Here is a 14540-nt window from a genome sequence, read left to right on the forward strand (position 1 = left end):
GATTCTCGTTCACGCTAGCTTCTTTGCTCGCAGATCTCATTCAGTGCTCGTTGCCACCCTGTGAGGTGTTGATTATGACATCCGTGACAGATGAGCACAAGTCGTGAGCCCTCAGCTCTACTTGGAACGCATCGAAACCCTGAGGTCTGCTACGCGTAACCTGGTCCAGTGCCTCTATATTCTTTTTAGTGAGCAAAGATAAACCTGTGTCAAATAGAAAATGAATAGGTGCTAAATAGCGAGGCACTGGTAGAGCATCCTAGAAGGAAGAGATTCGATAGAAAAAGCTGCCGAGACGCTGTTGGAATGGACAGAAGGGGTTCTTCGGGCCAGAAAGACCCAGACTATTTGTGATGAGGCAGTGAGGAGGAACGGGGCCGCTGGGGGCCTGGGACCCAGGAGCTGCTCTTGACGGCTATCCAAGAAATGCCCTGACGTGAGAAGCCAGTAGGAGAACTAAGAGTAAGGAATCTGGAAATTGCCTTCATGGAGGGTTTTACGGGTGAAAGTAGGAAAGAAAGGAGGTTTCCTAATGAATGTTGACTTCCCTCTTCTGCTTCCTCCCACAGCACACAGGTAACACTTCTGCTTTCTCCTCACAGATCTGATGAGATTTGCTGACCGTGGGGCTGCTATTAACACTGAGAAGCGTTTTCCATGTGAATTTTGCGGACGGGCGTTCTCACAGGGCTCTGAGTGGGAAAGGCACGTGCTCAGACACGGCATGTAAGTTGAGCCGTCCCAAGATGCCTTTGCCCAAAGTGAGAAGTGGCAGGGAGAGCAGGTTCTGTTTTTTTGTTTTTTGTTTGTTTTGTTTTGTTTTGTTTTGTTTTTGGTCCCCCTGACAATCCGTAGGCCCTTCCCTCTGTGTCACACTTTATTTCTGGGCTTGGGAGGAGAGGCAGCCATCAGGAACTAGGTTTCTTCTTTTCTGTTGGTTTTTTCAATGGTCACCCAGACACAACTCAAATGAGGAAAAATCATCTTTACGAAAGACAAATCCCACTCAAGCCCTCGCGTGGAAGTTTAGCGTTCTCCAGCCAGTGTCCCTTCAGCTTTCATTAGCCTGACATTCTCTGATAGAGCGTGGACCGGGGTCAAAAGATCTGGCTTCTGTTCCTGCCTCTGTGATGACTCATTCCCTGAGTGGCCTTGAACATTCCCTCGCACCTCTTGGTGCCTTCAATGCTCTGCCTCGGGGACAGAGCCAGCTTCTGCCTGCCTCCCAGGTAGGTGGGAGCATATCCGTAAAACACTTGTAAGATCTTTGAACATAAAACCGTCCCCTAGACGAGGCACTCTTAGTCTGCCAGACAGAGAGAACCCAGGAGTCAGTTCCTGAGTAGAAAATGCCCCTGAAACCCCAAGCATCTAAACTTCAGAGAACCTAACTAAGTTTCCCTAGACATGGGTTCCATCTTTGGGTTTTTACTTTTTGTTTGTTTTTTATGATTTGTTTCTGGATCCGTCCATTAAATCTTTACCTGATTTGCTCTTTTAGTCTTCATAAATATAGCCAATCTCCAAGCTTATGGGTTACACAGAGGAGTTTGAGCATAAGACAGTTCTTGCTACTACTACCAGTTATGACCTATCACCCACTAGAAGAGGGAACATAAAATAATTATGTTAATGTGGACACAAGGCATGGTATAATCAAAACAGAGTATAATAATGGCTATTTTTGTAGGTTCACATCTTTAATAAGATGCTGAAATACATGACCTAAGCATAACATGTAGCAAAGGATAAATCACTCAGAATTTACTCGTATGTTCATGGCATTTATGCAAAGGAAACCCCAAGGTCTTTTTAGGATCAGGGAAATAAGGACTTTTTTGTTTAATTAGAAAAAAAGGCATACTCATCCATCTCTACCATCACTGTTTCTCCAGGGCGTTGAATGACACCAAGCAGGTGAGCAGAGAAGAAATCCACCTGAAGGAGAGTGTGGAGGACAGTATTAAGATGCCCTCTATAGAGGAAAAGGAAGATGATGAGGCAATCGGGATAGACTTTTCCCTAAAGAGTGAAACAGTAGCCATCTGTGTAGTAGCTGCTGACAAATCTCTCCTGGAGAATGCAGAGGCCAAAAAAGAATAAGCGTTTGGTGAACTTCTTAATCAAACCGTACTTGAACCGTGATGAGAAAGTGGGGAGGGCCAGCTTGGGCTGAGAAGGGCGGGGACAGAAAAGAAGACAGAACAAAGCTGCTTTTTAGGACTGAACAATCTATTTTCAAAGCACTGGTACCTGTGTGAGTGAGTATGTAAATTAAAGTTATTTAAATGGTTGGAATATGTGGCTCCTTTTCCATCACTACACCTTTTCTTCCGGATCTTCATCATGGAAGTGTCATTTGTTGCGGAATATGGAAGCACCTCCCATGCACACGGTGTGCTCTGTGGTGGTCTTGGACAGGATGTGGAAACAGAAGCTCCGTGACAGTACAAGACTTCTCTTAGGGGAACAACTTTTTGACGCACATCTTTCAGTGCGTTTTTCTAGTTTTAATACCTTAAGCTTTTTCAAGACCTAACTGCAGCCGCTTTGGGAAAAAACAAACAAACAAAAAAAAAAAAACACAAAAAAACAAAAAACAAAAACAGAAAACAAAAAAACTGCTTTGCATAAAACAGTCACCTGTTTCCTAGTACCTCAAACTTAACCAAGGGAATTCTCTGCATTTGTCAGTACTACCTGTCGTCGTTGTGGTTAAATGTAGAGAGAACTGCTGGGCAAGACGGTGAATGGAGAAAAAAAAAAGAGAGTTTTAAAGAAAGGAACACAAATTGTGCTTAAAATCCCCACGTGGGTTTTATTTCTTAAAATACTGTGATTTTTTTAATTATTTTAGTAAAAAACAAAACAAAAAAAAGAAACAGACTTTAATTATTAGATAACTGTTTGTGAATTGTCATCCTTTATTCCAGGTAAGCTGTTTATTAGTGTTCAACTATAATTTAGAATTTGGTAGATTCATGTGAGCTAATTTTACGGTGACTGTGGAGTTTTGTTTGCCACATGTTTATTTTCTATCAATTTGAGTGTTACAAACACAGCACAATTCAGTTTTCACATAAATTGTTTTTTATGTGCGTGTTATTGTTGTTTTAATTTGGGGGTAAGGGAGATTTAGTTTTTTGTGAATAGGAATGTCTTTATTTTAAACATGGAAATAACAAAGAAGTTAACTTTTTTTTCCCCTTAATTTAACTAAAGAACCAAACTTTTCGGCACAGCTATGCAGCTTGTGGGCCAGACGAGGAAGTCCTCTTCACCCTTTTGTTGCTTGTCAATTAACACATTATCCGTCTCACACAAATACTTTCTGTTAGGATGGGCTGGCTTTTGTGTGTGATTTAAAAATCTGTGTTCTGTTTTTGTTTGCATTGTGTTTTGGGGGAGGGTTTTTTTCATTTATTTTGTGGAACAAGGGGATATGCTAGAATCCCATCCCTTTGGTGAGTGGACAAGAAATACTTATATCCTATAAGGAGCCTGGAGAACTGCTTTTTTTTTTTTTTTTTTTTTTTTTTAAATGTAGCTGCCAGCTGCTCTGTTTCCCAATATTAGCTTTTTCAGGAGGGAGCAGCTTAGACTAAATCTAAGTCTACATTTATAATATGTTCTGATTGTGAACAAAGGGTTTCATTCCAAAAAGTAGAAAAGAACTTTCCTTGAAGCCTAGGTTATAGAAGCCTGTGTGCGTGTGTGCTTGGATGTGTGTGTGCTCGTGTGTATGCGTGTGTGTGAGTCCTTTGGTTTTCATGTTTTGTTTTTTTGTTTTTTGTTTTTTGTTTTTTTTACTTGGAAGGGTTGTGGGAGGGGGAGGGAAGAAAGGGGCAGGGAATCCTGAGATGACAGTGTCCCACACAGCTTCAAATAAAATCCATGGAAAGATATTGCATTTGTGGAATAGGTGCTTACTTGAAAAGCATGTTCTTCTTTTATTTTCTTGCTGTTAAAAAGTTTTATTTGTAGGGAGTTTCTTTTAATTTAATTTTTTGTTTTTTAGGGATGGGGGCCATCATGTGGAAACCAGACAATGGGGAAAGTGTGATCTAGACAAAGATAACATTTTGTGTCCATATTTGTTTTTAATTGGCCTCATTTCAAATGTATTAAACAGTTCCATACCTGGATTGGGTGTTTGTATGGTTACCAAAAAAAAAAAAAAAAACAAAAAAAAAAAAACAAAAAAAAAAACAAAAACAAAAACAAAAAAAAAAAACAAAAAAAAATCAAGCAAAAAAAAGGAAAGAAAGAAAGAAAAAGGAAAAAAAACAGAAAATAATTGTGACATGCTTTTATCACTACTTTATTTTTCAAATAACATGTAAATATTGTAATCCATTGGATTTTGTTTTGCTAACCTGTTAATAAAAATATGGGACCATTATCCTTTTAACAAGGCTAGAATGTCATTTTTTTTCTTTTTTCAAACATATACCTGATACTTTGTGGCCGCACATTTTGGATGCATTATTATAATTCTGTTGACTGTAATGACATAGAATTTACAACATTTTTTTGTTTAATTTATACAGAGGACATTTTTTTTTCAGAGCTTGAGAGAAGATAAATAGCAAAATGAGAACCTGTTGGCTCCAATAATCAGTGTTTCCCAATACTTGATAGGAGAGAGGGAGATTCTGAGTTCTTGAAGCCAAGGGTTTAAAAAACAACAAAACACACCAGTAGGTTATTCAAGTTGTTTGCAACATACATTTTGTAATGAAATGTGAGAAATTAATAAAGAATTTTTTTCACATGTGTTTATGTGCATCTGTTGTAGATCATTTACAGATAAGAAATGTGGGAATAATAACAGTGTTGTCTTTCAGTGCATGTACAGGAGAGCTAATTCAAGCCACTGAGTCTACACAGGTATGGAAAGCAAAGGTAATAGTAAGGTGAGGTATGAGCTGGGAGTTTTAAAGTTAATATTTCTACATCAGATATTTATCACCAATTGGGGGAATTTTATGGAGGGAAGGTTTTCCACCAAAAATGTGAATCAAAGTGCTATATGAAGCTCGAGAAGGAGGAAGTACTAATGAATAAATGTCATCTGGGGACCCTGAATCTATGAGCATAGTTATTTTAAACTACTGCCACCAACTATCTTACACCAGTAATTATTATTATCATTAACATATTCTTTGAGCTACACTGTTATAAATCAAAGGAAAAATTAATAGTCATGAAAACTAGAAGAGTAAATTAAAACCAACATCACTGATTGTTAAACTCAGCTGATTTATACGATCTGCCTTCACCAGGGTTAGGAGAAGAAAGGCTCACAGATCATTTGTCCAGAACTCGTTCTAAAAATTTGGTTCTCAACTTTCCTTGTCCTCCTTATCCCTTCCACAGAGGAGAGTTTTTAAGACACTTAAAAGAGCATAAAACACAGAAAACAGAAATTTGGATAAATCAGAACCCAAAGGGAAAATGAGGACTGAGTAGCAAAGTAATTATGGTGGAGAACTGACAAAAATGCATTCTGAGAGGCCATACATAAACCATGTATTTGGCTCAGAGCTTCCTGGTAGGCAAGGAAATGAAAGATCAATCAAGAATCACATTCACATTCACATTTACTTTCAAATGCTCAAGAGATACTCAACCTTTTCCAAAACTGCAAGCTGAGAAGTTTCTTTGTGTTTTTCTAAAGGAGAGAAAGTGACGTAGAACTTGTCCATGGACAGCTGTTCTCTTGTGGCCTCCATCAAATAACAGTGTCTGTATTGAGTTGATGTCTAATCCATACTCCCACTTTGTTTTATGGAAAATAAGTGGAATATACTGATACATTAATCATGGTAGGGACTGCAACAGGGCAACTCCTTGGAACCATAGAGATTTAATTCTTCCACATGTTCTCATGAGGGTCAGTGTGAGGTCTGCTTCCTTCTGGTGACTCAGGAATCCACACTCATCTAATGATGCTATCCTTTCAATACACGAATCCTAGGATCATTGTTGAGAGCTTTGGCTGATACACTTCCTCAAATGCCTCCTCCAGGAAGTAGCACCGATCACTTCTCACTTCCCTGGTCACGTGGCCCCATCTAATCGCAAGAAAGGGGTTAAGTGTGTGATCTTGTCTACCTGTGTGCCCAGGAAGTCCACCTGAGCTGACAATCTCTACCATAATCAGGAACTTCATAGAAGTGTTCCTTCGGAAACAGGTGGGGGTGGGGAGTGGTCAGAAACCTTCCATCCTTTGCAAAGCACAAGATGCAGGTCCTGTTAACCCCTGCACTTAACCAATATTTTTGAGCAAATATTTGGTGGAAGTCACTGTGTGACAACGAACGATACACGCAGCCCCTTTCTTCTGACAGTTCATGAATGGTGAGGCCGAAGGTGCAACGTGGGGAAGATGTACTGCAGGAGGTGCTGGGGCTTGCTGGGCCATTAGCCACCTCTGTTGATCCTGGCCACCCTGGGGAAAGATGGCCTTGACTGTGAACACCTTTCCTCTGTCCATCTGAAAGCTCACATTGGATTTAGGAAAGGACGCAAGAAATTGGTTCCTCACACACATTTGGAGGGTCTTCAGCCCTGAGTTTAACAAAAATTACAATTGCAGCTCTCCCAAGGGCTGTGATACAGAGGACAGCACTCGATCCTAGAAACCGTAAGACGCTTCAAAGTATCATGCTCATTATTCCCCGAAAATGTCAGTTCTTTTCCAAACATCCTGCTCTCTGCACATGCCGTTCCCTCTGCCTTCAGTGAACTCGGATTTACCAGAAATTACCTGCCCTATAAGACCCAGCCCAACTGTAACTTCTGATGTGAAGCCTTCCTTGACTCTCTATGCGTCACATGATAGAGTCACTCTACTTATCACCTGCCCCCGTCTCAATAAACATGTATTTATTGAAGACTCTTCTCTTCCCCACCCCCCTACTCCAGCTTAGACTTTAGCTGAGACACACTGCTGTCAGATGCAGCTAGCCTTTTTAAATTCAAATATATTCCTGTTGATACCAAGTGTTAGTTCTCATCTGATTTGGCATCTATGTTACATTTTCTTTCGGAAAGCTTGAGATTGCTTTTTTAAATATCTAAGTAAAAATATGCAGCCTGGTAGATGAAAAATGTCTTTGTCTGAAAGTCTCGGCTCTCTGAAAAAAACATCAGAAGACTGAACCGGCAGTCCCCCCTCGAGAGGTCACTTCGGCCATCCTCCTGCCGTCTTGCTCAGATGTGAATAGGAAACGGATGGGGAGATCCACTGGGTCTGAACATTTGGCATCAGTGGCCACCAGCCACGGGGTAGGAGACGCAGAAGCCAGAACTGGAGGTGATGGCGGTGGAGATGTGTGGCTTTGACAAGTGGGTAGACTGTTAAGATGTGTGGTGGTGAAAGCAAGCCCCAAGGGTGGGGAAGATGGGTCCAGAGGCAGGCTTGAGGGAAGAGGTTTTCTTGGAATACTAGCGAGTTGGACGTGTTTATTATACTGAGGGAAGGAGCCATGATAGCAACAGGGTAACTGGCAAGCAGATTCATACTGGGTGTCAGGCCACAGGAGAGCAGTGAGCTTTGCAGACAGGGACTCTCCTCCTAGGCAGAGAAGAGAGGAACGTGATCTCCATGTGCATCCATAGGTGGAAAATGTAGGTGGGGACTGAGTTCATGCTGATGAGCCTTGTCTTTGAGGTGGGATCCAAAGTGACAGGTGGGGGATGAGTTGGCCGGTGGAGATTTGGAGCTGCTACTGAGGGTGGGGTAGAACTGAGTGGAGGGGACAGGGAAGTGGAACAGAACAGAAAACATGATAGAAACAGCTGACTCCAGGGGCGCCTGGGTGGCGCAGTCGGTTAAGCATCTGACTTCAGCCAGGTCACGATCTCGCGGTCCGGGAGTTCGAGCCCCGCGTCAGGCTCTGGGCTGATGGCTCAGAGCCTGGAGCCTGTTTCCGATTCTGTGTCTCCCTCTCTCTCTGCCCCTCCCCCATTCATGCTCTGTCTCTCTCTGTCCCAAAAATAAAAAATAAAAAAAAAAACGTTGAAAAAAAGAAACAGCTGACTCCAAGGGTCTGGGGTAATAGATCTTTTGCTAGGAATTCCCTCACCATCCCTGCACCACTGCCATGCCCCCCCCACCGCCCCGCCACCCGACACACACACACACACACACACCCCCCACAACCACCATCACCACCTAATAAAGAAAGGAAATGGAGAGACAGAGAGAGCCAGCTCTTGGAATCAGAAGGGATACTTCCTTTCTCCGCCTACTTAATTATCTGGTTTTTTTGAATTAGGGGTGGAAAGCAAACTCGCCTTGTTCCTATTCACGATTTCTCTCTTGAGTTTGCTCCCATTAATGAAACAGCTTAGTTTGGTTAGCTAACTGCATGCATGACTTCCAAAAACCACATCACAATGCAGGAGGAATGCAGCCTCTAGCAACGCTACAGCAGCTTAACCACATTGTTTAGAGAGAGGAGCAGGGCAGTGCCAGTGCCTCTGAAATCCATTTAAGATGTGTGAAAACACAAGATTGAAATTCTGACCTTTCCCCGAAGCTGAGAGAGTCTACTCCAGGGGGCTGTTTAGAAGACTGCAGCTACAGGCCTGGGCCCATCCACGTCTCCCCAGGACTCTTGGCCCCCAGTGGCCCGTCCAGTTGGGAATCCCTGCCTCTCTGTGTCCGTCTGTCCCTGAAGGCGCCAGCCTGAAGGCAGCTGGGCACTTTGGAAGAGGAGATGCTGAGTAAAGAATAGCACTGGGGCCAGAAGAGAAGAGAGGTCGTCAGAGGGCAAAGAGAGGAAAAGGGGAAAACCTTATCTAAATCCTGTGGGTCCTGGTCAACGGTCAACAGTCACCCACTGCCTTTTCAGATTTGCATCAGAGAGGATACTCCACCCCCATGGGCTTTCTGATGCTAACCCGGATGTCAAAATGTTGGAGGCATCATGGGGCATGAGGAAGGGCATGGAGCTTGGGATTTGATTAACGTGCCTGTAGATGGTGGATAAATATAGCAGCGCTGGTTAAGAGTGATGTGTGTGCTAGGCTGCCTCAGTTTAAATACTGCCTCGTCCGCTAACTTAAGTGGGGAGTGAACCTCCCTAAACCTCAGTTTTCCCATCTGTGTAAGTGGAGATAAAAGTACCTAGTCACATACATATTACAAAGATTGTATAGAGAGACATATAGAGCACTGCCTCCCCTACCTCAAAGAACGGGCTTATGGAAACTGCCAGATTAGGAGAATTGCGGTTTGGAGAAACAAAGACCTTCCAGAGAACTGGGGAGAAGGTAGGGGCCACAACAGCAGCAAACCTATGAAATGTCTTGTGAAGATGTATTTTTAACTTCTCCTAAAATAGAGTAAAAAAAAAAAAAAAAAATCCGTGACATTTAACACATATTAAATCACAAATAACAAGTGCTATCCAATTAATTTCGATTTACCATCCCTTGCTTTTATGAAGATTTTCAAGGTCTCCCTCTCCTTAAGTTTTAAAAATTCAGATGTCAGCTCAGAGACAGATCGAGGAGTCCGCTGATTGGCTTGTTTGTTCTCGGGTTCGGGTCTCCGTCCATATACTCACTGTTCACTGCTTCCCTGGGCATTGTTCTCTCTGTTCCCCAGAGACCCGGGCTCAAGGTGCCTCAAAGAACAAACCTCAGGCACCATCTGTGCACACAAGGTGCGGTCCTCCCCTGGGGCTCCCGGTCTCGGGAAACACTGCCTCTTACCTAGCCACCCAAGGAGAAGTCTGGACACTCACTCCAGCTCCTCCCCTTCGGCACCTCCCCAGACCCAGTCTTCGCGGCACCACGCCCCTTGGATCCACCTGCCGCTTGAATCCAAGTGCGGCCGCTACCACCACTTCCTGTCTGGTTTCCTCCCATCTAACCAGGCCACACAAGGCAGCCAGAGCCGAGGCAAATCTGATTCTGTCGCTTCCTTTCTTTTTAAAAAAAATTTTTTTTAACATTTTTATTTATTTTTGAGAGACAGAGCATGAGCGGGAGAGGGGCAGAGAGAGAGGGAGACAGAATCTAAAGCAGGCTCCAGGCTCTGAGCTGTCAGCACAGAGCCCTGATATGGGGCTTGAACCCACAAGCCGTGAGATCATGACCTGAGCAGAAGCCAGACGCTTAGCCAACTGAACCACCCAGGCGCCCTTGTTGCTTCCTTTCTTACTGCCTCTCAAGCCCCTCTAGCTCCGTCCTCCGGGCCCCTGCCCCACAGATGCCGGTGACAGCAAACATCCTGTAGTCAGTCTCCCAGCCATTCCTCATGCACTATCCATGAATGCACCATGCCTTTCCACACACTGCTCCAATTGCCTGGAACTCTTCCCTCCACCTTCAACCTAACTCCTCTTGCCCTTGGCTACTCAGCTGAGGTTTAACCACTCCGTGCTTCAGGTTTTTATCCCATAAAATGAGCATAATAATGGTACCTTCTTCACAGGTTGTTGGAAGAATGAATGAGTCAAACCACATAAAGCATGAAAAACTGTGCCTGGCAGTTTGACAAATGCTAGCTATTATTATCCTTTCCAGGTAGCCTTGACCCTGAACCACACTCCCCAGGTTATGTGTTTCCATATTGCCCCACACTTCCCTCATCATGACCCTTAACAAATGGAACTCAAACTGAATCACTAGACTTAACATTCTAGGATCATATTTATCTCTGTCATTGCTCAGGGTAGGGCCAGGAGCATTGTGGGGATGCGCTGAAGGTTAGTTGAATGAATAAATATTCAGGCCAAGAGGCCCTTTTGCCTCATCCCAGATGACTTACAGAAACTCCTTCTCACTAGGGCTTCTGACAAAATACCCTGTGATGCTTGAGTTCCTGCCCCAGCTCTCACTAACCAGAGACAACCCCATCAACGCGCTGTGTTGGGGGCACGACAGACAGGGTTACTCTCTCTTTCACTTAAAAAAGGAAAAAAAAGGGGCGCCTGGGTGGCGCAGTCGGTTAAGCGTCCGACTTCAGCCAGGTCACGATCTCGCGGTCCGTGAGTTCGAGCCCCGCGTCAGGCTCTGGGCTGATGGCTCGGAGCCTGGAGCCTGTTTCCGATTCTGTGTCTCCCTCTCTCTCTGCCCCTCCCCCGTTCATGCTCTGTCTCTCTCTGTCCCAAAAATAAATAAAAACATTGAAAAAAATTAAAAAAAAAAAAAAAAAAAAGGAAAAAAAAAAAACCACGAAGAGGGAAATGACTTAGTCATCACTGTCAACCTTGGCAAATAAACATTGCTATTACATACTCCAGAACTCAAGGAGCAACACATAATTAGGCACAGGTTCAATCAGCAGCAAGATGAAGGTTAGGTGAGAGCAGAAAATGAGTGGCTCATTTGCACTGCAGAAGAGGTGAGGATGTTGATTTTCATGCAAACACTGTCTCTAAGATTCCCAATTAAATAAGCACATTAATATTTTTAAGGCCCAACTGAGGTGAAATGCTTTTTCTGAGAAAAGAAGCAAAGAAGCTGCATAGCTGTGTTTCAGAGTGCCAGGAGCAGATTTATTGTGACTTTACTTGTTTTCTGATTATAAACGTAATACATTTTCGGGTCACCTGGATGGTTCAGTTGCTTAAGTGTTCGACTTAGCTCAGGTCATGATCTCATGGACCATGAGTTCGAGCCCCGTGTCGGGCTCTGTGCTGACAGCTCAGAGCCTGGAGCCTGCTTCGGATTCTGTGCCTCACTCTCTGCCCCTCCCCAACTCACATTGTGTGTGTGTCTTTCTCTCTCTCAAAAATAAATATCAAAACAAAATTTTTAAGTAATATATTTTCATTGTGAATATCTTTAAAAATACAGAAAACAATAAAGAAGAAAATAAAAATCTCTAATAATCTTACACATATGGTCCTATCATCCATTTGATTCACTCTATTTATATTCAGTAACTCATTCAGCAAATGATCTCATCAGTCCCATGGCTTTAAATGCTGTCTTTATGTTCATGATTCTCAAATTAATATTTCTCACCCTGTCCACTCCAACAAGTTCCAGGCCTAGATGTCAAAGAGACAGAACCTTGTGGATATTTCATAGCATCAGAAACTCAGATGAGCTATAGGAAACCTCTTGATTTCTACCCTCTCCTCAAAAAACTGTTTCTGTCTCTAACCTTCTCCACATTAGTAAAGGCCACTGTTATCCACCCAGGTGCTTAAGCCAAAAACTAAACATCGCACCCTACCTGTCACACGCATTTAGTCCATCAACAAGTCTTAACTCTAAAAAAAACACCCAATTTCCTACGTGTCTCCCATCCCCACTGCCATCACTCAAGTGCCAGAGATCAGCATTTGTTGCTAGGGACAATGTACAACCAGTGCCCTAACTGATTTCTCTCTTTCTCTAGTCCTCAAATAGCAGTCACAATGATATCTGGTTACTTTCTTAAGCCTGATACCTAAAAGCAGGATGGCAAAAACATAAATAATTTAAAGCCTTCATTATATATATATATATATATATATGTATATATACATATATATATATATATATATATATATATATATATATCAGATTTACAGAAATCACCTCCCATTATCCACCATACCAGCAGGGTCTGAGTGTCTTGTTTTTAAGATAGTGTCCCCACTTGTACCACACACTTGGCCAAGAGCAAGCTTGGCTCTTTTCGCTGGTTTACATTTCTCCCTCTGCTACCGACAGAAGCAATGATTACTTCTTTGATCATTTCCTATCTGTATAGCAGTATGGATTTTCAATCTATGGCACAAGTGAATCAAAAATGTAGCTTTTAAAATATTTCCTCTCATAATTAAACTTCGTATCTATCTGGAACCCCCACGTTGTCTAGTAGCAGGAAACTCAAATCTATTTAATTCTAGATAAACTCAATCACGTAGGGGGTTTCTCTGTCTCCTCAAGCTTAAACTCAGTCGGTTTGGAGTTTCTCCACTCCTTCTTCTGTTCAGGACCTGGGGTTTCTCTAAATCAATTGGGATAGTGGGATGGGGAGTGGCTTTATAGAATCCTAGTGACAGAAAAAAAGGGAGGGTGATTTGGGTTCACCTGTCACCTGCCTTTGCTGTAATATACTAAAAAGAACTTTATCTCTTGTGATTTTGGGGGTTAGTCCCACTTTTATCAGCTGAGAGAGTTCCCCTTCACCGCTGTCAATTCTAGGTGTGTCAATTGTCCAAGCAGTCCGCATCTGACCCTCTTTGGGTCACGAGGAATTGTCAGACCCTCCTCTATGGCAGTCTGGGGCCATGCAAGACAGAATGAGCTATCCTGGGCTCTCTCTGTGTCCTGCTGCCATTTTCTCTTTATTTCCAGCCCACCATACTACCTCTCTTGGGTTAAAGAGAGTTCTGCATGGAATGTTCTTCACGTTTTCCAAACCTGTCCAGCTGTTCTATCGTCTCCCGGCTCAAGGAGGAGAGGGTTTAGTGTGGTAGACCTGGAGATCCACGGCTGCTGCCCAGATCCTTCTTTATGGAAGGACCAGCTGCAGGGAGTAGAATCAGCAAACATGTCCAGCTATCAGCTCCTCCCAGATGCTCTTCGCACCTGATGCAAGGTCATGCTGTTGTCAAAGCAGCTTGTACCAAAGACTAAGGTGGAGAGTATAAAGTCCAACCATTCCGCCCAACAGAACAACTTTAGTAATATTTGCTCCAGAGTTCCCTACCGGCCAAGGCTTCCCTCTCAGTTTAACTTCTCCCTCTGTCCAATCCTGCTTTCTTTCCCTGCCTTTCATAGATGTTAATTCCTAATAAGCATTTTGCACCTCAAACTTCATCTCAAGGTCTACTTGCAGAGAACCCAACTGGTAACATTTGCTAGCTGAGCCATGTTCAGCGTCCCTTGTCAGAAATACTCATTGCAACTCTTGTTCCCCCTAAGAACCACCCCCCACCCCCTTCTCAGCTCAGCTCCTGGAATCTCTACAGACTTTATAGAACTAGACTATTCACTTTAAAAATATTTTTAATATATTTTTATATTTTGGAATTTTATATATTTCTTTATAGTTTATATATTTTTACATATCATCACACATTCTCCCCAAATCTATTGTAAATAGCATAGCATATGGCTTTTGGCATGAGAAAAGCCAAGCTTTTGAAACTCAAAAACCTTTTCTATTAACCTGTTTTCTTTGCCAGGACTTTGAAAAGGCTCTTTTGAAACTCAAGATTGAGAATTGATGCCTTTGTTCTCTTTTGTTTGGCTGTGGCCTCCCTTCCTTGAGGCAATGAGTTTAGACTGCCCTAGCTGCTGCCTGAAATGATAGAAGGTTCCCATGGTATATTAGACACATGGAGGTTTGTGTGTGTGGAACATGGAAAATACTTGGGTTAACTTAAAATCTCATTTTAACTTATTTGCCAAATACCTGTAGTCTTCTAAATACCACTGAAAACAGTTGGAGCTCACATCTGTGCTGGTTCTGAAACCTAAACATGGAAGGTGGAGCCACAGCAAGAGTGAGAGCTCTCTAAAATCATAACTGTCGGCATTTAAAGCTAAAAGATGTTCTACCAGGAACTTGGAAA

At 42.8% G+C, this 14540-nt stretch overlaps 1 protein-coding gene across 6 annotated transcripts in view; it reads left to right on the forward strand.

The window, feature by feature from the left end:
- The window catches only part of ZNF462 (zinc finger protein 462), a 133815-nt gene extending 131517 nt beyond the window's left edge, over nucleotides 1-2298 (forward strand). For 5 of the 6 annotated variants that reach the window (XM_030292733.1, XM_030292739.1, XM_030292740.1 and 2 more), the window contains exons 12-13: nucleotides 603-726; nucleotides 1896-2298. In XM_030292733.1, coding sequence (XP_030148593.1) covers nucleotides 603-726; nucleotides 1896-2103 — 332 coding nt within the window. In that variant the 3' untranslated portion in view covers nucleotides 2104-2298. Of the gene's footprint in view, nucleotides 1-602; nucleotides 727-1083; nucleotides 1230-1895 lie in introns of all 6 variants that reach the window. The other variant, XR_003964055.1, reaches the window with a different exon arrangement.
- The last annotated feature ends 12242 nt before the right edge of the window (nucleotides 2299-14540 follow it).

This window comes from Lynx canadensis, chromosome D4 (assembly GCF_007474595.2).
Source record: "Lynx canadensis isolate LIC74 chromosome D4, mLynCan4.pri.v2, whole genome shotgun sequence".
NCBI classification, from domain to species: domain Eukaryota; kingdom Metazoa; phylum Chordata; class Mammalia; order Carnivora; family Felidae; genus Lynx; species Lynx canadensis.